A 20,776-nucleotide genomic window follows, 5' to 3' on the forward strand; every position below is an offset into this window, starting at 1 on the left:
TAATATTAAATTTATTAATAATTGATATTAATTTAACAATTTTGTTCTTTAAAAGAAAATATTAATTAATATTTTTATTTTAGTATTATCGTTGGCTGAAAAAAAATATGTAAATTAATTCAATGTATGTTAGAAAAAAATAATTATGACAATTAAAGATTGAGGAACAAAATATTCTAAAAAGAGAAAAAATAGTGTTAGGTTGCACGCGTTGAAATTTGTAAATAAATTTACAGGAGTACATATTATCTCTCTAAAAAGAAGAAGAGCTAATGATGTGTTAACACGTTCCAAATGATCGTGAATGTAAAATATGTTTAAATTGAGCGTGCATAAATAGTCTTTAAACTAAAATAAATACATAAAAAGACATGAGAAGAGTTTTGTTTTTGTTAAGACTGAAAAGTTTGATATTATACATTTGTATGTTCCAGTTGGAATTTGTTCTATAATTAGCAACTATTTTTCTTCCTCTTCCTATTCCCCTTCTCTCTCGCTCTCTTCTCTTCTGTCAACTCATACCACGAAAACACAGGTACACCTTCTTCCTCCAATCTTCTTCTTTTTTCTTTTTTCTTTTTTCTCTTTTCTCTTTTCAATTTCCCTTCATTTACTCACTCTTCTTTCCGTTACAACTTACATTCATTTCTCTCTTTTTTTTTCCATAATCATCATCATCACATTGGTACCCATTATTATTTGGATGAATTTTTTTTAAAACAAACCAACAAAAAAAAAACAAAATTGGAATCCACCAGAAGAATCACAATTTCAAGATTGTTAAATCACATATTTGTTAATTGGGATTTCGTTACATGTGAAAAAGGAGGACCTTTGGTGACATTTTCCATCTGGGTTCTTCTCATTCATTCAATATATACATGGTAGAATCATCAAATTCAAGTGGAATGATTAAAATTGTTCAATTTGAATGTAATTGTTTTGGAGGGTGCATTTCATTGATGAAACTGAAACTTGAGTTGAATGCATTAGCAATTTAGCATGAAGTAGGTGTATATATATATATATATATATATATATATATATATATAATATATATAAAAAATGGATACAAAAGAAGAAGTAGAACCTAGTAATGAGGATAGACCCTCATCTCCAATGTGGGTCCTGCAACAGTTATCTGAGGGAGCATTTAGAGTTGCCGGGGAAGCATTGCATAATATGTATTCTGGTGGTGGTTCAAACATGCCACAAGTAGGGACCAGTGCTGCGCATAGGAGAAGTCAAAGTGAACTTGTTACTAAAGGATTTCAACGTAGTCATAGCTTTCAGAGGATAAAAGCACAAGTGCATAAGGCATGGGGCTGGGGTGGCAGGTCGAAGGAAGAAGGTTTACCGGCGAATTTCAATCCTGAGGTCATGGCGAACCAGAAACGTCAGTGGTATCAGCTTCATCCTAAATCTATGGTATTCAATTTTAGAATCCCTTTATGCATGCACTGTTTTTGTTTTGAAAATCTTATTTGCCTGATTGAACTGCAAATAGTAATGGAATTTAGTTTATATTTGATCATGTACAACTGAAGTAAAGTAGTATCAATCATAATAAATTTCAATTTCAATAACTCATGTTACTTCATGTCTCACCTCACAGAAGAAGTCATTTTCCCCTCAATTATTGGTTCTTTATTGTTCAATCAACAAAATCTACTGTTTCATTTAGGCTTCATATCTGTAATGAAGGAAATTTAGGGTCAGTTTGATTTCCGAAAGTTTCTTCTTTTTTTCATTTTCACTTCATTTTGTGTGTTGCTTCGCTTTGCATTTTCAAAATATGTACATTCTGTTCTGCACACATATTTGAAATTGAAAATAAGAAACAAAGTGAAAACAAGGTGGCCGTTTTGTATTATTAGTAAACAAATGCTTGTTTTCAAACATATACTTATTATGTATGCAATATTTTAAGTTTTTATATACACCACCGAAGGGAATTGATAGCAGTTTTCTCTCTCTATAAGTCTAACGCTGTCAGAAAGAACTTAGACCATGAGTGTTGATGATTTGATTTTGGATTGGTCAGGTTTTTCTTATATTGAATATTCATATAGTTAACCAAGTCATTCTGATAGATGAGTAATGTCCTTGTAGACTTGGTAACAGTAGCATTGATGCATTTCTGCACTAGCTTTTAGGAGGTGAATTTGTGTCCCTTACATCAATTCTGTTGAAGTAAGTCGCTGTGAATATTGCTGTAGGATTGTATAAGTTATAAGGAGCCAACCTCGCTCTTTGAACATTTTGTGATTGTGGGGCTGCATCCAGATGCTAATTTGGAAGTTGTGGAGCATGCATTTGCAAAAAGGAAGAAATGGGAAAAAGACAAGGAAAACTCTGAACTTCTAGATTACAGAATGAACCAGCAACAAAGGCCGCAGGAACCAACTTTGGAACCTCAGGTTTGTTAGATAACAATCTTTTTAATACACATATTTGAGAGAAAAGGAAATTTTGTTAGAGATAAAAGGAAGAAAGCACAACTGAAGGAGGATATTACTTTCATATTTTGATAGTGAATAGAGATTATTTAAGTCTGAAGTCTGATGCTCTCATGCAAAGGATATCTGCTAACAAATAAGTTGATGGTAACATTTCCTGGATACAAACTCTAACCAATTATTCCCTATTTATGTTTACAATTTAGGGGGTGTTTGAGTAAACAATGATATTAAATGTTTATTCAGTGACTGCTTATCACATGACAACTTATGAGCACTTAAATTTAATAATATTTATGTTTGATAAGCATGTTGGAAAATTATTTTCCTTTTGAACATTTATTTTCACTGTAAAAATAGAATTTGGGGGTGGATAGGAATTGAAGGAGCTAATTAGAATATTTTAAGAACAATGTATAGTTATAAGCATGTTATAAGCTATTTTTCAAGTTCTTTAAGTAAGATTTTCCAAATGCCACATTAATGTACTGTTATGAATCAATAGGTTCCTTATAGCTGATACTACAATTTTGTAAACTTGCAGATACTGTTCAAATATCCTCCTGCGAAAAGGCTAACAGTGCGCATGAAGGATTTAGCCTCCTTTTGCTTTCCTGAAGGTGTTAAGGTCTGTTTGTCACTGTTCAAAATTATCTGTTTTTCTTAGTTTGCTATAAGTAAATTATTTGATTGTGTTGAAGTTGTAAATTTCTATTTTATCTTTTATCATTGTAGTGCAGCATATGAACATATTTTTACCACTCCAATTCTGGAATACAAGTCTATGCAATCTAGAGAATTCTTCTGCTGGTTATACTGAGTTGCATTTATAGGTTTTTGTAGGAGACTAATACTATTGTGCTCTTACCTTTAATTTTTATGTTGTCTTAAAATTAAAAACTAAGTTTGCCATCTTCTTTTTGGGTAGAATATGACATTTTGTTTACTAAGATGAAAATACTACCTCTGTTCTTAAATATAAGACCCTCTTGAGATTTTGCCTTATCCCGTTTTATAAGACTGCATTAATTATTTCTTTACTAACTTACCCTTAATTATGTTACATATTTTTGTGCAATAGAATTTACATCTTTCTCTTTAAGGGTAAACTAGTAAAACAATTCAAATTGCCAACAAATTTAATACTATAACTAACTTTTTTAATTCCCGTGATTTAGTCAACAATGTCTTATATATAGGGACGGAGGTAGTAACACTTTTCGTAAACCGTAGATCTATTTAAGTTATGAAAGCTGCTGCTAATTTTTCCAACAAATTGTTTCACTCGTTAAAATATTGATTTACAGGCATGGTTGTTGGAGAGGACTCCATCTCTAAGTGAGCTAAACGAACTTGTTTACGGTCAGGTAAGCAATAATCAGTCTCATTTAGAAAGGCGGATATTTTTTCTCTTGATGAGCTAGTTAAAGCAATTTACCGTCTTTGATTTGTCAAATACAGCGTTATAGATGGTAAATTGGTACTATAAATGCGTAATTTAGTACAATGTCTAATTCAGACATGCATATTTAGAAGAAAAAAATCAGAATATCTATATTTCTTGATCTTTCATTTTTGTAGAAAAGTAGCATTTAGTCAATTGAACTCTTATCTTTTAGTTAACATTCCATTAAGCACTCAGCACCTTTGAGTCCAAAGATAATATTTTCCTTTTTGTTTATTCTCCACAGGAGCATTTAGGCAGAGATGACCTATCATTCGTCTTTACACTCAAGGTAGTTTTTGTGCTGGCGTCTTCTATCGACTAGATAAAATAAATATTGGCGTTTGCTGAAACAAATTATGTGCACGTTGATCAGGCAGCAGACAATACAACACTTTATGGAGTTTGCTTACATGTGCCCGAAATTGTTCAGAGGCCCCCTGGCATCTTAGGCATATCATCTCCTCTTTCTCTTCCCTCTGGGCTATCCAGCCGCTTTCTGGTTTCTGCACCTCGCTGTTACTGCCTTCTGACTAGAGTTCCTTTCTTTGAGTTACACTTTGAGATGTTAAACAGGTTCGTTCCTTTCATTGACTAATGTTTCATGTCGAGGAGGACATGCTTATTGTGCTTTGGCTTTCCCTAGATCCAGTAGAATTTATCATGTCTTACTTGGATGCAGTCTCATTGCACAGGAGCGTCTGAACCGGATTACTCAGTTTGTAAATGAGATTACTCTTGCTGGTTGCATTCCATCGTCACCCAAACTAGATGATCAATTTAGTTCAAATACTAACTCCCCGGAGAGGGAGTCATTTAGTGACTGGATGTCTTGCGCAATACCTCTAGAGGGTGCGGCAGTCGTTACTGCTGCTGCTGCTGGGATTATATCCGATGATGAAATCCTACAGTTATCACCCAAAAGATGGGATTCTTGCTGTCAATCCCCTGTAAGTGTGAGTGCCAGTGATGCTTCAGATGTTTGCCAGTTTAGGGATATAGATAAGAATGGCAAGAAGAATCTACAAGATCATGATACATGTGCTTTTGAGGGACCAGAAACTCATGATTCAGTGGAAAGAATGCATGGAAATTGTGAAGGTAGCCAAGTTTCTCCTAGTGTTGGGACACCTGTATCTGCTCAGGGTCGTACCTTGGAACGTCTTGGAAGTTCTGAGTCCCTTTTCAGGTGGTAGATTTATAATAATTGTATTATTCTAGGTTTCAATTTAACTTCCGATACACTGCCATCACAGTCACAAATTTTTTCTTTGATTTTTTGTGCTGCTGAGATATGTTTCTGGTAACAATTTGTTTCCTAATATGTATGTTCTCCTTATGGTGCATAGCTTTGTCAGATATTGTATAGTTCATTCATCTATCTTTTTTGTTACTGGTTTTTTGTATGACATTTAAAGTTTACTTTCAATTAAATGTCAATATCACATAGTTTTCATTGGCAGTCCAGTTAGAAGCATTATGTCAGAAGATGAGGATCATCCTTTTTCAAACAATGAAAGAGACTACGGAGACGATTTGTTAATGGAATGGGCTATGGTTAGTGCTAATTAGTTTCTAATTTTGTTTTCAACTGGTTAGATTTAGGTGACGCTTGATTAACATTTACCATGTTTTCTTTGGTGTCAATGGCTTTGGTAGGAGCACAAGAATGATTTACTACAGATAGTGTGCAGATATCATGCTGAAGTTATTCCACCTCGAGGAAGTGAATTCGTCTTCCACCCTCTTGAACATCTACAAGCTATTCAATATATACGACATTCAGTTGCTTCTCTCGGCTTCAATGAAAATTGTTTAAATTGTTCTGAACCAACTGAGGTAACTCTTAAGTTGTTTTTAACACAATAATATCCCACAAATATGCGCATTTGTTACAACTCTACTTGATAAAAGGTTAATGCGAAGTTGGCAGCTGCTGAGGAAGCCCTTGCATTATCAGTATGGACAACAGCAACTACTTGTCGAGTTCTGTCCCTTGATAGTGTAAGCACATATTTGAATTGAAGTTCACTGAAAATTTTGACTCATTCAATTTGTTGTATCAGCTGTAATTATTTTGCTATTTTCTTGATTGATTAAATTTTTGTATACATGTCAGTTGCTGGCATTAGCTACAGGAGTGTTGTTGGAAAAACAGGTTGTAATAGTGTGCCCAAATCTGGTAAGTTTTTAAAAAAATAATACTTATCAATGGTCATTATTTGTTGATGTGGATTAATTTGGATTGCTACAATTAGGTGTTACAACGTGCCTTTCATTTTGGAAATTTTTGACACAATGCAGGGTGTTCTATCTGCAGTAGTGCTTTCTCTTATACCCATGATTCGTCCGTTTCAGTGGCAGAGTTTATTGCTCCCGGTGAGTCAGTGGAATCAAAAAGCCCTGGTTTCATATTTTCCTTCCTGCTTTATCAGATAAGTCTAACAATATGTCGGCGATGCTTTTCAGGTTTTGCCAGAAAAAATGATTGAATTTCTTGATGCCCCAGTTCCATATATTGTGAGTTTCCTTTTATTTGTTGTTCCGTGCTATGTTTATCCAACAACTTTAGTAACTTTAGAGCGAAATAAGGGTTGGATCAGTAAAAGACGCTCTCTGTTTGTGGAATTTTATTGGCTGACAACACGTGTTTTTAGAGTGTTTAAGAATTTTCTCAATGTTTATTTAATTTTCTGATGTTCTTGCAGGTTGGCGTACAAAATAAACCAGATGATTTGTTTATGAAAACTACCAATCTTGTTTTCGTTAATGTACTTAAAGATCAGGTTTGTAATGACATTTTAAAGTTACTATGGTCCATGATTAAAATTTTGAGTCTTTTCGAAGCTTGCTTCACGTACCTTACACTTTAGTCATCTTTAGGTTCCAAAATTTAGGCTTGTATTTATATTGTTGAACATGTTCTCTAATAGAGGATAGTTAATTAGCTATGCAGTACCATGTATAGAATATTTCTCTCATGTTTTTTTTTTCCTTCTTTTTTTAGGTTAAAATGTGTCATTTGCCTAGACTTCCAAAGCATAGAGAACTTGTTTCTCGGTTGGGTCCAATTCATGCCAGACTTAAATGTGAAAGTTCAATTGGTAGAAGGCGTCCTATACATAGGTGCAACGAAGTCCAGGTTTTTCAAATACTTAAACACTTCTCTCTCTCAAATTCAGAAAAGCAATATTTATTTCATCTACATATATGATTCATGCATCAGAAACCAGTAGTTTTTCAAGCTCTAGCCTCTGATACTAACTTGTACTTGTTGCAGGCTGAAGCTGCAACTCAGTTTTTGAATATCATGTGGAACTATTTGGAGTCGCTTTGTTCGGATTTGAAATCGCATACAATAACTAGTGTACAATCAAATAATGACAGGGTAACTAAACTAAGTTATTGTTATGATTTTATTTCTATATATTCTCAAATAAATAAGAATAGATAGTTTGGCCACTTTTTCCCAGCTCACTCTGATTATTTTTTACAGGTTTCCTTACTTCTTAAAGATAGTTTCATTGATTCCTTTCCTGTTAGGGACCAGCCATTCATCAAGGTAAAAAACTCATAAGAAAATTTCACTCTACATAACTAAGCATTGAAAATTTGAAATGGTTGTTAGGTATAGTTGCACATGTTACCATCTAAGTTTACATTGTTATGAATCCTTGGCTTTGCAGCTATTTGTAGATACACAGCTATTCACTGTTTTATCAGACTCTTGTCTATCAAGCTTTGAGAGTAGAGAGTCGTAGTCCTCCTCCTCCCTCCTTTTTCACATTATTTGAGGATCAAAAGGACGTTTATCTGGTAGACATGACTGTTGATACTGAGGAAGATATGTTCATAATTTCATCGGCAAACCAAACTGAACCCCCAACAATGCATGCATTAGAATGACCAACAGTCGAGCGAGCGAGTACAAGGGTTCGATATTTTGTGTTTATGTTGATAGGAAAATTGACAACATAATAGTAGATCACTAGTGCTGACCCCGAGGAAAGAATTACGGTCCCTTTTTTTTAATTGAGGGATAATGTTGTTGGTTTAGCTGCTCAATATTTTGTAATTGACTTGTAAGTATATACAGACAGACAGACAACTTTCCCTCTGCCTATAGCAAGCATGAATACATACCATACGTTTTTTCATTTCATTTCATATGCAGCATTAATTGGAATACCTTAGTATCTAATCCAGGCATATTCTCGTTTGCAACTTCCTCGTGATTCCATTGTGTGATATCTATTACTAAACCAACCTGTAAAAATCTCCTCTACTTCCTTGACAATTGTGTTTAAGTGTTACCCAATTAGAATCACTTATTTGAAAGGGAAAATAAAAACTCTAAATTTTTCTTGAGATGAAGTTATCAACAACATTTTGAACTCTATTGTGGAGATGGACAATAATGTGCTGGTATGTCCGTGATTCGAAGAACTTCTGTGACAACCGGAGTCAAAATGCAACGACGAAGTACTGGGTGTAGCTCTTAAGGGATGTACTTGCAAACATTTTGAAACATTATGACATTCAATTCAGAAAGAGTTAGAGGGAGTGAGACATCTTAAAAGGGAATGGGTTGTGCACCTTGCACCAAAAGCTAATAAGTTTTTATATGTGTGTACTCTTTGATGAGGTGTTAATTAGAATTGCATTTGATGAGGTCACCTAGATCTGAGCCATTAGGCTTGGACTCATTTCACGCTCAACTTCAGTTGGCTTTGGGCTGAAGTCTAGTCCAATCACTTTTTTATTTTATAAAAATAACATAAGCTAAAAAAATTAATATAATTATGTTAAAAAATAGTTATTTGATTAGTAATGAATAATAAAATTATAAATAAAATAATTGAAACAACTTATAAAATTGAAATGGAAAATGCTATTTACATAACTGTTGGTATATATTTTATTTTTATAAAAAAAAAAGTCAATTATTTAGTTAAATAAAATATTAGGAAGAAAAAAGTCACAATGAAAGCATGTATTCCCTTTATATAGAATAGAAATATATAATAATATAGAATATAGATGTCCTGCATGGTATTTCTTAATCCATCTCGATGGTATTCTTCAGGTCATTGTTTTGCCCCCTTTGATGTATTTCTTTATCCTTTCTTTCTAATCCTCATTGCTTGACCCCCTTTGATGTATTTGTTTATCCTTTCTTTCTAATCCTCATTGCTTAACTAGGTCAGTGTAATTTTAAAAAAATTTAATTTATATGCAATGTCATTATAAAGACTTTTTACAATATCAATTAATCACACTATAAAATCACTCACATGATTGATCTTGATTTACTATATAAAACTTCGTACGTCGTGGGTGTATGAAAATTAAACTCGTCTTGAAAACATTTTCATAGTGTATTTATGCAAATTCCAATGGGAAGTTTGTAAAATAATAACTCATTGTTGCATTTGTGATTATCTTCATAAAGTCTTTATCACGAACCTTCGTGTTAATATAACTCATTTTTATGCTTTTTTCTTTGCATTGCATATCAAATAATTCGAACCACGACTTAGTCTGATTATTTGCCTAAACAGAAGAAAAGTATAATAACATTCTTTTATCATTAGTGAAAACAAGAAAAACAAGAAATAGAAATCATTTTTATAATAGAAGAAAACCAGTGATAACTCAAAAATTATTATCCATTGCAAAGGACTTTTATCAGATTGGAATACCGATCACATTATAAAATCATATCATCTGTTTTTACAAACTAATAGCCACCCGAGATTATTTAACTGCAACCACCATAGAAGAAGGGAATAGCTCCTTATGAAATAGCAAAGGTTGTACCCGATCACCTCATTCATGCATTGCAAGCACACAACGAAGACATTTCCCATCATGCATAAGATCAAAAGCATTGTTGATCTCCGCAAGAGTCAAATTATGGGTAATGTACTCATCAACCTTGATTTCCTGCAAAACAAGTTAAAGCAGAAATTATACTACCTATCCTTGTGTTACCATTTACATACAATATAGTATTAATGCATTGGACATGTGAAAATTCTTTACCTTCTTCATGTACTTCTCTACAAGCCAAGGCACTTGTGACCTGCTCTTAAAGCCACCGAAAGCTGTTCCTTTCCATACACGCCCGGTCACCAACTGGAAAGGGCGAGTTGATATTTCCTGCCCTGATGCTGCAACACCCACAATAACTGATGTCCCCCAGCCCTGAAAAATTCCCAACAAATAATGTTTTCATGTGTACAGCAACCAACCACCAGTATAATGTGTAAACAATTGAATTAATGAGACAGCAGCAGCAGCAGCAGCTGCAGCAGTTTTCACCTTGTGGCAGCACTCCAAAGCAGATCTCATCACAGAGACATTTCCAATGCACTCAAAGCTATAATCAACTCCTCCATCTGTTAGATCACTTATGACCTGCTGAATTGGTTTGTCATGATCCTTTGGATTAATGAACTCGGTGACACCAAAGCTTTTTGCTGCAATGTAAAATAGAAAAAGGAGACAAGTGATCAAACAATTGGGTAATGAAGGATCTTCTGTAGCACACTGACACCACAAAAACCAAGACTGAGAAAACAACAAACATAAAATAGCTCACAGTAAGACAGTATTCTACAACTATAGGTCTATGTTCTGACACAATTACGAAAAAATAAAAAACAATCAAAGAATTAATCAATTGCTACAAATACACACAAACACACACACACACACACACATATATATATATATAACTTAAAAGAGGAAATACATATGAAGATCACAATAAAGCCATGTTATACTGATGCCATCATCTTCTTTGTTCGAATAGGACGGTCAGATGCCAAGTGATAGTCAATGTGGAAACGCAATAGTCAAACATAACCAAGAAATGAAAAAGACGTCAACAAATCACTTCACAAGATTATAAGCATACTTTCCAGGTTATTAGGTCAACCAAGCTTGAGATGTACCTGTATCAAACTTATTGTTATCGATGTCTATGCCAATAATCCGTGATGCACCAGCAGTTTTTGCACCCTCCGCGACCTGTCAAGTATAAATTATGAATCATAACAGTAGCACAAAAACAGGAGAAGAAAAAACATGAAACCTGATAATGTAACTTTAGAAACTTACAGCAAGCCCAACAGTTCCAAGGCCGAAAATAGCAACAATTGACCCTGGCTCAACTTTTGCAGTGTTCCAGACAGCTCCAAGGCCTAAAAAGTGAAAAAGATAATAGTTATTGTAAATTCATAATAAAAAGTGAACTACTAGGTCTAGGAACGATACAAATACAGACCACGTATTAAGGAAGAAATATAATATAACTAATAAGGCAATCAACAGAAAACTGTTCATGTCAACCCACCAATCTCTCCCCCAGCCTTTTCATTCAACAATACAGACTATCAAGCCAAAGTTCAACATAAGCATTAAGCTGATATTAAGTGAAGATTTCCATCTCACGAAGGAAAAACAGGTCTATAAAGCAACAATTTATATGAATGTACTATATGAATCAATAAATTATCAAATTACAAAGTGCAGGACAACTGTTAAGCAACAAGAACGAAATTGTCACTGAATGGGCTAATGTACGGTAATTGTCCAAACAAACACACATGATGAATGAACTCATGAACGACAAATGATGCACATAAATAATACGGTACAATGCAAAATCTTATACAACTCGAAAAAGGAGAATATGGTAAAGAATTAGTACCAGTTGGAACACCACATCCAAGAAGACAAACTTTGTCCAAAGGAGCATCAGGTTGAATCTTAGCTACACTAACATCATGAACAACAGTGTATTGACTAAAAGTAGAAGTTCCCATAAAATGATAAATAGGTTTTCCATTAATAGAAAAGCGACTCTGTCGATCCGCCATCATAACCCCAACACCAGTAGCAGCACGAACCTTGCCACAGAGATTAGTCTTTCCAGATTTACAAAACTTGCATTCTCCACACTCAGCTTGGTAACAAGGAATCACATGATCCCCAGGCTTCACATCAGTAACACCTTCACCAACACTTTCAACAATCCTAATAATAATAAACACAAAATTAAAAAAACTTGAATTGAATCATACGATGAGGAATGAAATGAATGTGTGTTACTTACCCTGCAGCTTCGTGACCTAAAATGCAAGGGAAAAGACCTTCGGGGTCCTTGCCGCTCCAAGTGTAGGCATCGGTGTGGCAGAGAGCGGTGTAGAGGATTTGGATTCGGACTTCATTGGCTTGCGGCGGAGCAACCTGTACGTCTTCGATGGTTAAGGGTTTGTTGGGTTCCCAGGCCACCGCAGCTTGAAAACGACATCGTAGAGTTAGGGCTTTGTTAATTAGAATTGTAAAATTGGAAGAATAAAAAGAAGAGAGTGAGTGAGAGTACCTTTGCAGGTGATGACTTGACCTTGAGTTGCCATTGAGATGAAATGAGAGTTAAGAAGACCACAGAAAACAAAGCGAAGACGAAGACCAATAACACAATACAGAAGAAACAAGAGATATAATTAGATAATAAATCAAAATATACCGAGTTATTACTTATTATTACATCACTCGTTTCATTTTCACCCAATAAATAGCGGTTATACTATACTTAATCGTATATCTTATCTTATTTTTATTGATATTAAATAATTCTATTCAAACTGATTCAACCAAGAAGATAAACAAATTCAATTATTAAAAAATTAAATAATATTTTAATCGTTTGTTTTTCTTTTTTTATTTAATTTTAAGTAATAATTTAATTCTTTATATATTAAACTATCAACAATATTATCATATTTTTATAGAAATTATTAAAAAAATTAAATAAAACTTTTAAAAAATTAATTATCATCTTAAATATAATTAATAAAATTAAATAATTATACACATAAAAAAGTTTCATTGATAGAATTAAACATATAATTAAAAAAATATATGCAATTATGGACAGATTCTTCAAATAATTATATTTCAGTTTTATCTATTTTTGGTTGCTTCTAAGTTGCCTTGCATATTCACACTTTTTATAACTTGATATGTTTTTCTAAGCCACCTATAGAAAGTAGACTTCTATTTTGTTGAAGATTTATATTTATACTAACTTGGGAATTATGTCACAATACTTAATGAATGTAGTCTTGTGTTTGTGTAGCTACGTAGATGTATTCACTATTTATGTTTAATTTAACTCGGTAATGACATGTTTTCATGTACTACAATATGCTTACACATCTTTGCATTGTAATTTATTTATTTTAAATACTACATTCTATTGTGGTTGGTTTTAAAATACAAATAACAAAATTACCATTATATAAAAACGATAAGAGATGGAAGAATTATTTATGAGATAGATTGAGATATTTTTAGACAAACAAATATCTAATAGGCTACTAAGATTAAGTATTTTTCAGATAATTTAATTTTATGTGATTTTAATTTAAATTATATTTTATAATAATACTTTTAAATACGTCAAAAATTAATATAAACTAATATATTTAAATTAAAAATAATGTTAATAAATTAACGATTGTCATTTTTTATATGGGATGCAAATGTTAATTATTGGTCAATTAACTAAAATATAGTCATTCACATATCAATTAGTTAAGAGATAAATGATTATTTATATGTCTATTTAATATCTATGCAGTACTATATAAGAAAAAATTATAAGTAATAATATTAAATACATAAACTATAAATTATAAATTAAATAGTAATTTTGACAAAATGAGTAAATTATAAATATATTAACTCTTTGATGGGATTTTTTTAAGGTAAAACAAACTTTCAACACGTGTAATATATATTAATTATAATTTTTTATATAAACTGTACATGTGGTTAACATTTTTCGTAGTTAATTAATAAAAAAAAAGTAAAAATTTTCATACGTCAATCAATTAATAAATAAATATTACCCTGACTCTTAAAAAAATTATAGCACTCTGGTTCTTGTATATTTATTCGATAAAAATGATAAATATTATAAAACAATAATATATTTTTTTCATAGGCTAATTAATTATAAGAGAAATATATATTTAATTATTAGTAAATCTATTTAATATCACATAGATACAAATATAAGAAAAACTAATTATAATTTACTCTGTAAATTATAAATGAAATACAAATTTGTCAATAATTAATAAAAATGTATAAAAAGTATAATACACAAATTATAATTTACTATATAAACACGAGACTAATATATTGACCAATTAATTTTTTATTTTAAATTACTAATTTTTATTTTAAATTACTAATTTTTATTTTAAATTACTAATTTTTACTTTAAAAAATTCTATAAAAATAATCAAAAAGTTACAAAAAAACTAACACATAATATTTTTAATTTTTTAAGGCAAATAAGTATATAATTTTTTGTGGCTTTCAGATTTATTTTTTTTAGCAAAAAATAGTAATTTTTTTCAACAAAATAATGTTTTTTAAATAAATAAAATTAAATAATTTAAATTTCACTGCCACGTTACTGAATTTAAATTTAAATTAAAAAAGGATGGAATGTAAACAATTTAAAAAATAGGACAAAAACGGTAGAAAACAAAATACCAAGGCTGTGAATTTATTAAAATGGGACAAATATGCATTTTAACATATTGTTTTATAATGGCTAGTTAATATATTGAAAATGTAAAATAGTCTCTATTTGTTGCGACATGGCAAATCAATCGATGCTTATGATTATGTATATATTCAATTGAATATAAGTATATATTAATTTGATGATTTAATTGTAATTTTGATCATTCTTTTGTTATCAATTCAGCTAGTTGGTCTCATTCTTTTATTCATACATCATTATTAATTATAAATATATAAAAATTTAAAATTTAAAATTAATTTTATATAATATTTTTTTTAATTTCATAGATGTTAATCACTCTATATTTTTATATTATATGTTATATTATTTAAAATATAAATATATCATTATTTTTTAGTTATAAATAAAAATAATAATTAAAATTATCAAATTTTAAAATAATAAAATCAGTTTTATAAATTAATAAAGATAGTGAACTAAAATTATAATTAAGGTTAATTTGATTGATGAAGAAGTTAGGAGAAAATAGTCTCTATTGTGCTAAAAATTGTTTTGTTTTGGCACTTGGAGAGCAACGGCTACTATCGCGTTTTTGGCTCAAATATTCGGCGCATTTATCCCTAACATCCAGTAATATCTTTTAATATTCAATTCTCATTCAATTCCAAATTTATAAAGCTATTATATCATATCAATCATACCACTATTTTATTGCTTTACTCAATTTTATTTTATTTTCTATTAACTATTTATCGCCAATGCTGGATTGGTTATTCTGGTAAGTGTCTTTAACTATAAATATTACATTTTGGAATTGATTATATAAAGGTGATCTTGAACACGTTTCGGCACAGGCTACTCTGTCCATAACCTCAAATTTAAAAGAGAACTCAATTTTTGTGTAATAATAAATGGGTAACCTTATTTCAGAACTAAAACTATATATAGGTGGCTGCGTTATTTCACACAGGTGTGTTTGCACAATATTTTTTATTTTTTATGAGTGTATGCAAACAGTAGAGAGCAATGAAAACAGAAAAATACAAAAGAATTTTATTAAAGAATAAAAATGACATACAATAAAAATTAATATTGATTTTATTACTAATTTAATTTTTAAATATTTATTGATTAAAATTATAATTTGTCAAAAAAACAATTAAATATTATAAAATTTTACGCGATTAATTTTAAAACAATCGGTTATTTGATAAACAATAGATACATAATACATTAATAATATAATGAGTTTTAAATTTACGATTGTTTTATTTTATTAATAATATATATAATTTTTGTAGTAGAGTTTAAAATTTAAAAATATTTAAAATAAACAATAATAATAATAATTTTGTATTCTTATTTTAATGTAATTGTATAAATCATTGTCTTTATTGAATAATATTTTACCATAAGTTTACTAAAAAAAAGATATGTATTGTGTAGGCTTTGAACTAATAAAATATTTTATTAAATATTTTAAAAAGTTTAGAGATTCTGAATTCACAAATACTATTTGATTTAAATAAACTTATTCGAAACATTATTATTTGTGTTGATAAATTAAAAATTAAATGTAATTTTGTTAAAAAAATATACGATTCATGTAAAAAAAAATACTATAACAAATTTGCACGATTACAATATATACATTATAGAAACATTAAGTCTAACCATTAATCTTTTAACACTTATTATTTATATTATAGATCAAACAACTAACTCATTTAATATAAATATTTTAACACATAAAATAATTATCACAAATTCAATAATAAATTATTTAATAATGAATTAAAACTACGTTCAAATCATTTAAAAATTTATTTAAAATAAAATAATTATCACAATTTCAATAATAAAATAATATTTAAAGAATTAAAAGTTATTATAAATATTTTAATAATCCAATTAAAATTAAAATTTACAATATTGATTGACTCAATTTATAATTTTTAACTATTTAATTTATTTTATTATCAGTGCATAATTTATACAATAATATTAATCAATTAAAATCTTAAGGTAATATTGATTTTATTACTCATTTAATTTTTAAATATTTATTGATTGAAATTATAATTTGTCAAAAAAATAATTAAAGATTATAAATTTTATGTGATTAGTTTTAAAAAATCAGTTATTTAATAAATAATAGATATGTAATACATTAATAATATAATGAGTTTTAAATTTATAATTATTTTATTTTATTACTAATATATATATATATATATATAATTTTTGTAATAGAGTTTAAAATTTATAAATCTTTAAAATAAACAACAAATAATAATAATAATAATAATAATAATAATAATAATAATAATAATAATAATAATAATAATAATAATAATAATAATAATAATAATAGTTTTGTATTCTTATTTTAATGTAATTGTATAAATCATTGTCTTTATTGAATAATATTTTAACAAAAATTTTAAAATATTAATCATTATTGTAATTTATACAATAATATTAATTATCATTGTAATTGTTGTAAATATACAATAATATTACAAGAAACTCGTAATGTATTCAATAATATTAATCATCATTCTAATTGTTGTAAATATACTATTTTAAAAGAAATTATTAAAATCTAAAGGTACATTTGAAGTGGTTAGGAATTTCTGATTTTTAGTTTTGAAAATAAATTTTTAAAACAAAATAGGTTGGTTTAAAATAGAGTTAGAAATGATTTTTATACTTTAAAAGCGTTTTTTATTAAATCTAAAAACCACATAATTAGGTTTCTTGCTACTGTTTTCACTCTCACTTGTATCGTCTCTACCCTTTCACCCAAACCATCCCGACTTTGCCTTCCGACACCGTTTTCCGGCAACCCTCCACCGGCCTTTCTTCTTTCTCAATCGTTTAGTTCTGGTTCGTTTCTATTCATCCTTATCAAGTTTTTTTCTCTTAGTTATTCTTCTTTTATGTTGTTTCAATGGTTATTTTCATTCATATTTTGAACATTTTAGTTTTGTTTTTTGGTGTGTTGTTTCATTGAATTATTGTTCTTCTATAATGTTGATTTTTTTTCAAACATTGTGCCTATTTTGTGAAAGAGGAGATGGGATTTTTTTTCAAAAATTGTGAGTTGATTTTTTCTCTTATTTGAGATTGATTTTCATGTGGTTTTTGCACTGTAGCCTTGAAATCTTGACTTGCAAAATGATTTTTTAAATAATATTGATTATAATTAATAAATTATTAATGTTTTTGCAAGAAAAAAAATATAATGATCGAGTTTCATTTTTGCACCAAATATCTTAGGACAGGCCCTATATGGCGGATTTAGAAAAGTTGCTTTTGGAGGCTGCTGGCAGAAACATACATTCTCTCACACCTTCAAGAAGAAAGCGCCGCGGAGAATTTTTGGATGGTGGGAGTGATTCTGGAGATGATGATTCTGACGATGATGGTGATGATCATGGTTATCGAGGAAGAAAGCCCTCTGCCACTCAGGTTCCTCTTAAGAAGAGATTTGAAACGTCGGGAAAAGATGATGATGTTAGTGGTGATGATGATGGTTCTGATCGCGAGGGGGATAGCAGTGAGGATTCTGATGTTGGTGATGATCTTTATAAGGATGAGGATGACAGACAGAAACTTTCTGAGATGACTGAACTTCAAAGAGAGATGATATTGTCGGATAGGGCTTCCAAGAAAGATGATAAAGATTTTTTGGGGAAGATAGCATCGAAGCGCGAGAAGGGAGCGAAGGCAACTCTATCCAGAAGAGAGTCTCCACCGCCACCCCTTCTGTCTTCTCGTGTGCGAGCATCTGCAAGATCTGCTGACAGGTCGGCTGCCAAGGATGGTGCATTAAATGAACTGCGGGCAAAGCGGTTGAAACAGCTAGATCCAGAAGCAAAACTCAAGCTGAAAGAGGGGTCTAAAAGTGGAGGACGGGGGCTTTTTTCGCTAAAAGGGAAACCGTTTGCATCAACAGGTCTTAGTAGCTCAAGCCATAGCGATAGTGATAGTAGGTCCCGTAGTGATGATGAAGGTTCAAATGGAGATGGAGGGATTATTGACAGTGATGATGACAGGATAATGACTGGTTCTGGATTTGAAGTGCCTTCATTTGAAGACATAAAAGAAATCACCATCCGAAGGTCGAAACTTGCAAAATGGTTTATGGAGCCTTTTTTTGAGGAGTTAATTGTTGGTTGTTTTGTTAGAGTTGGTATTGGTAGGTCAAAGACTGGACCTATCTACAGGCTCTGTATGGTGAAAAATGTTGATGCCTCAGATCCTGATCGGCAGTATAAATTAGATAATAAAACCACATACAAGTACTTGAATGTTGTCTGGGGAAATGAAACATCTGCTGCTAGGTGGCAAATGGCAATGGTTAGCGATTCTCCTCCTCTTGAGGAGGAGTTTAAACAGTGGGTTAAGGAAGTAGAGCGAAGTGGTGGCAGGATGCTGATGAAGCTAGATGTGATGGAAAAAAACCAAGCCATACAGAAGATCAATAGTTTTGTTTACTCCGCAGCTACTGTGAAGCAGATGATAGAAGAAAAAAAATCGAACTCACGGAGGCCACTAAATGTTGCCGCTGAGAAGGATCGGTTGAAAAGGCAATTGGAAATAGCAGAAAGCAAGAAAGATGCAGCTGAAGTAGAGAAGATCAAGACAAGACTGCAAGAATTGGAGGCATCCCGGAAAACACAGGCAAAGGATGCCAAGGCTTTGAGGCTTTCTGAGATGAACAGAAAGAACAGGTTTGAGAACTTCAAAAATGCTTCTGAATTGAAGCCAGTAAATAAAGGTTTGAAAGCAGGGGAGGCAGGTTATGATCCTTTTTCAAGGAGATGGACTAGATCAAGAAACTACTATAATGCAAAACAAGCTGAAGAGGCTGCAGCTGGAAATAATAGTTCTGGCGGGGCAGTTGGTGATAGAGGCAGCAATGGGGTGGGAGCAACTGTTGCTGGGGAGGCTGGCGTCGTGGCCACCGCTGAGGCTTTGGAAGCTGCTGCTGATGCTGGGAAGTTAGTTGACACAAGAGCTCCAGTGGATCAAGGAACTGAGTCAAATTTTCTGCACAATTTTGAGCTACCAATATCACTAACCATACTCCAAAAGTTTGGTGGAGCACAGGGAGTTCATGCAGGGTTTATTGCAAAAAAGCAGAGAATAGAAGAAATTGTTGGATTTCGAGTTCCAGAAAATGATGGAAAGAGTCATATGCTGACATTGACAGTTAGTGATTACAAGAGAAGAAGAGGGCTTCTTTAAAATTTGTTGAAGTGTTTACAAGGTTACTTTGGTTTGTATTATCTGCAGCAATGTTTTGCAACTGATCAAGTTTTCAATTGAGAACTGCAACTTGGTCGAGCCTCAAAGATAGCAGGTTCAGTATGTGGGTGGTTAAAGATGCTCGTTTCTGAAACTCTTTTTTGCAAGCCACTGTCCGAGATAAACCCCTTAGGATTTAAGTTTAGATTTATGTCTAACTTATAAATTTACTCTTTAGTGCAACATAGGTTTTTTCCAAAGACTTTTCCAGTTGCTTTTTTTACTAAGTTTCAATGCACTGGACTTAAGTATATGCATATAATAATTGTACTCATTGATAGCAATATTGATGCGTAAATTGAGGCTTTTAAAGGCCCAACCTGGTATACAATATTTCAAGTGTTCCAGCGTTAAACTGTCTAAGAATAAAACAATATATATAATACAACACTCACACTTGATCGCTAATAAAAAAAGAAAGAAACTAGGAAAATAACTAGGGGTATCAACAGCAACAACAGAAAAAGCTCATATTGTGGAAAGTAAACTCAATTTGTGAGAGGGAAAAATCCCATTGCTTCCACTTGTGGTTTTTTTTTTACAATACCCTCTTTTTGAAAAAAAAACACCAAAATACCCCCATTTGAAAAAAATATACCAAAATGCTCCATTTTTTTTTTTCTTTACTTACAAGTCGCCATTTGGAATGACGACTTCCTTAAGGAAGCCCGAGTTCCAAATGGTGACTTCCTACTTGATTTTTAAAAAAAGGGGCATTTTGGTATATTTTTTTCAAATGAGGGTATTTTAGTGTTTTTTTTTCAAAAAGAGGGTACTAAAAAAGAAGACCCTCCACTTGTTGTCACACAACGCATAGCCCGAATTATGTGTCCAAAAGCGTGATCACACTATGTATCGATGAACTTAACTGGTATATTCTTTAGCATTGTATAGAACAACTCTCATCAAAGGTTGATAAAGTTGTACACATTTTCATAATCGTAACTAATAATGTTGATAATAACATAACATTATCACCTGGTC

The 20,776-nt window shown here is 31.1% G+C and overlaps 3 protein-coding genes across 7 annotated transcripts; 2 read left to right on the forward strand and 1 right to left on the reverse strand.

The window, feature by feature from the left end:
- Positions 1-353: 353 nt before the first annotated feature.
- On the forward strand, positions 354-8,065 carry LOC101506499 (uncharacterized). Of its 4 annotated transcripts, none has more exons than XM_004493783.4 (19): positions 354-535; positions 1,138-1,428; positions 2,220-2,420; positions 3,004-3,087; positions 3,767-3,826; positions 4,151-4,195; positions 4,280-4,479; positions 4,586-5,092; positions 5,367-5,460; positions 5,563-5,742; positions 5,830-5,907; positions 6,023-6,085; positions 6,208-6,282; positions 6,373-6,423; positions 6,612-6,689; positions 6,911-7,045; positions 7,184-7,291; positions 7,400-7,465; positions 7,590-8,065. In XM_004493783.4, exons 2-19 carry the CDS (start codon positions 1,183-1,185, stop codon positions 7,662-7,664), a joined length of 2,346 nt encoding a protein of 781 aa, XP_004493840.2. In that variant the 5' UTR covers positions 354-535; positions 1,138-1,182; the 3' UTR covers positions 7,665-8,065. The 4 variants fall into 4 exon arrangements, with proteins under 4 accessions (XP_004493840.2, XP_004493839.2, XP_027188065.1 ...); XM_004493782.4 differs by having other exon boundaries at positions 361-535; positions 5,818-5,907; XM_027332264.2 differs by lacking the exon at positions 354-535 and having other exon boundaries at positions 1,265-1,403; positions 5,818-5,907.
- Positions 8,066-9,510: 1,445 nt separating this feature from the next.
- On the reverse strand, positions 9,511-12,456 carry LOC101507053 (alcohol dehydrogenase class-3). The gene is made up of 8 exons (XM_004493784.3): positions 12,296-12,456; positions 12,026-12,209; positions 11,621-11,946; positions 11,029-11,111; positions 10,863-10,938; positions 10,228-10,385; positions 9,949-10,110; positions 9,511-9,849 (listed from the first exon to the last, which is right to left on the reverse strand). The coding sequence occupies exons 1-8, from the start codon at positions 12,327-12,329 to the stop codon at positions 9,733-9,735; spliced, it is 1,140 nt and encodes a 379-aa protein (XP_004493841.1). The 5' UTR covers positions 12,330-12,456; the 3' UTR covers positions 9,511-9,732.
- A 4,762-nt stretch (positions 12,457-17,218) lies between these two features.
- LOC101507370 (protein RTF1 homolog) lies at positions 17,219-20,123 on the forward strand. 2 transcript variants are annotated; one of them, XM_004493786.4, is made up of 2 exons: positions 17,219-17,365; positions 17,759-20,123. In XM_004493786.4, exon 2 carries the CDS (start codon positions 17,771-17,773, stop codon positions 19,730-19,732), a length of 1,962 nt encoding a protein of 653 aa, XP_004493843.1. In that variant the 5' UTR covers positions 17,219-17,365; positions 17,759-17,770; the 3' UTR covers positions 19,733-20,123. The 2 variants fall into 2 exon arrangements, with proteins under 2 accessions (XP_004493843.1, XP_004493842.1); XM_004493785.3 differs by having other exon boundaries at positions 17,764-20,123.
- Positions 20,124-20,776: the final 653 nt, after the last annotated feature.

This window comes from Cicer arietinum, chromosome 3, assembly GCF_000331145.2.
Source record: "Cicer arietinum cultivar CDC Frontier isolate Library 1 chromosome 3, Cicar.CDCFrontier_v2.0, whole genome shotgun sequence".
NCBI classification, from domain to species: Eukaryota; Viridiplantae; Streptophyta; class Magnoliopsida; order Fabales; family Fabaceae; genus Cicer; species Cicer arietinum.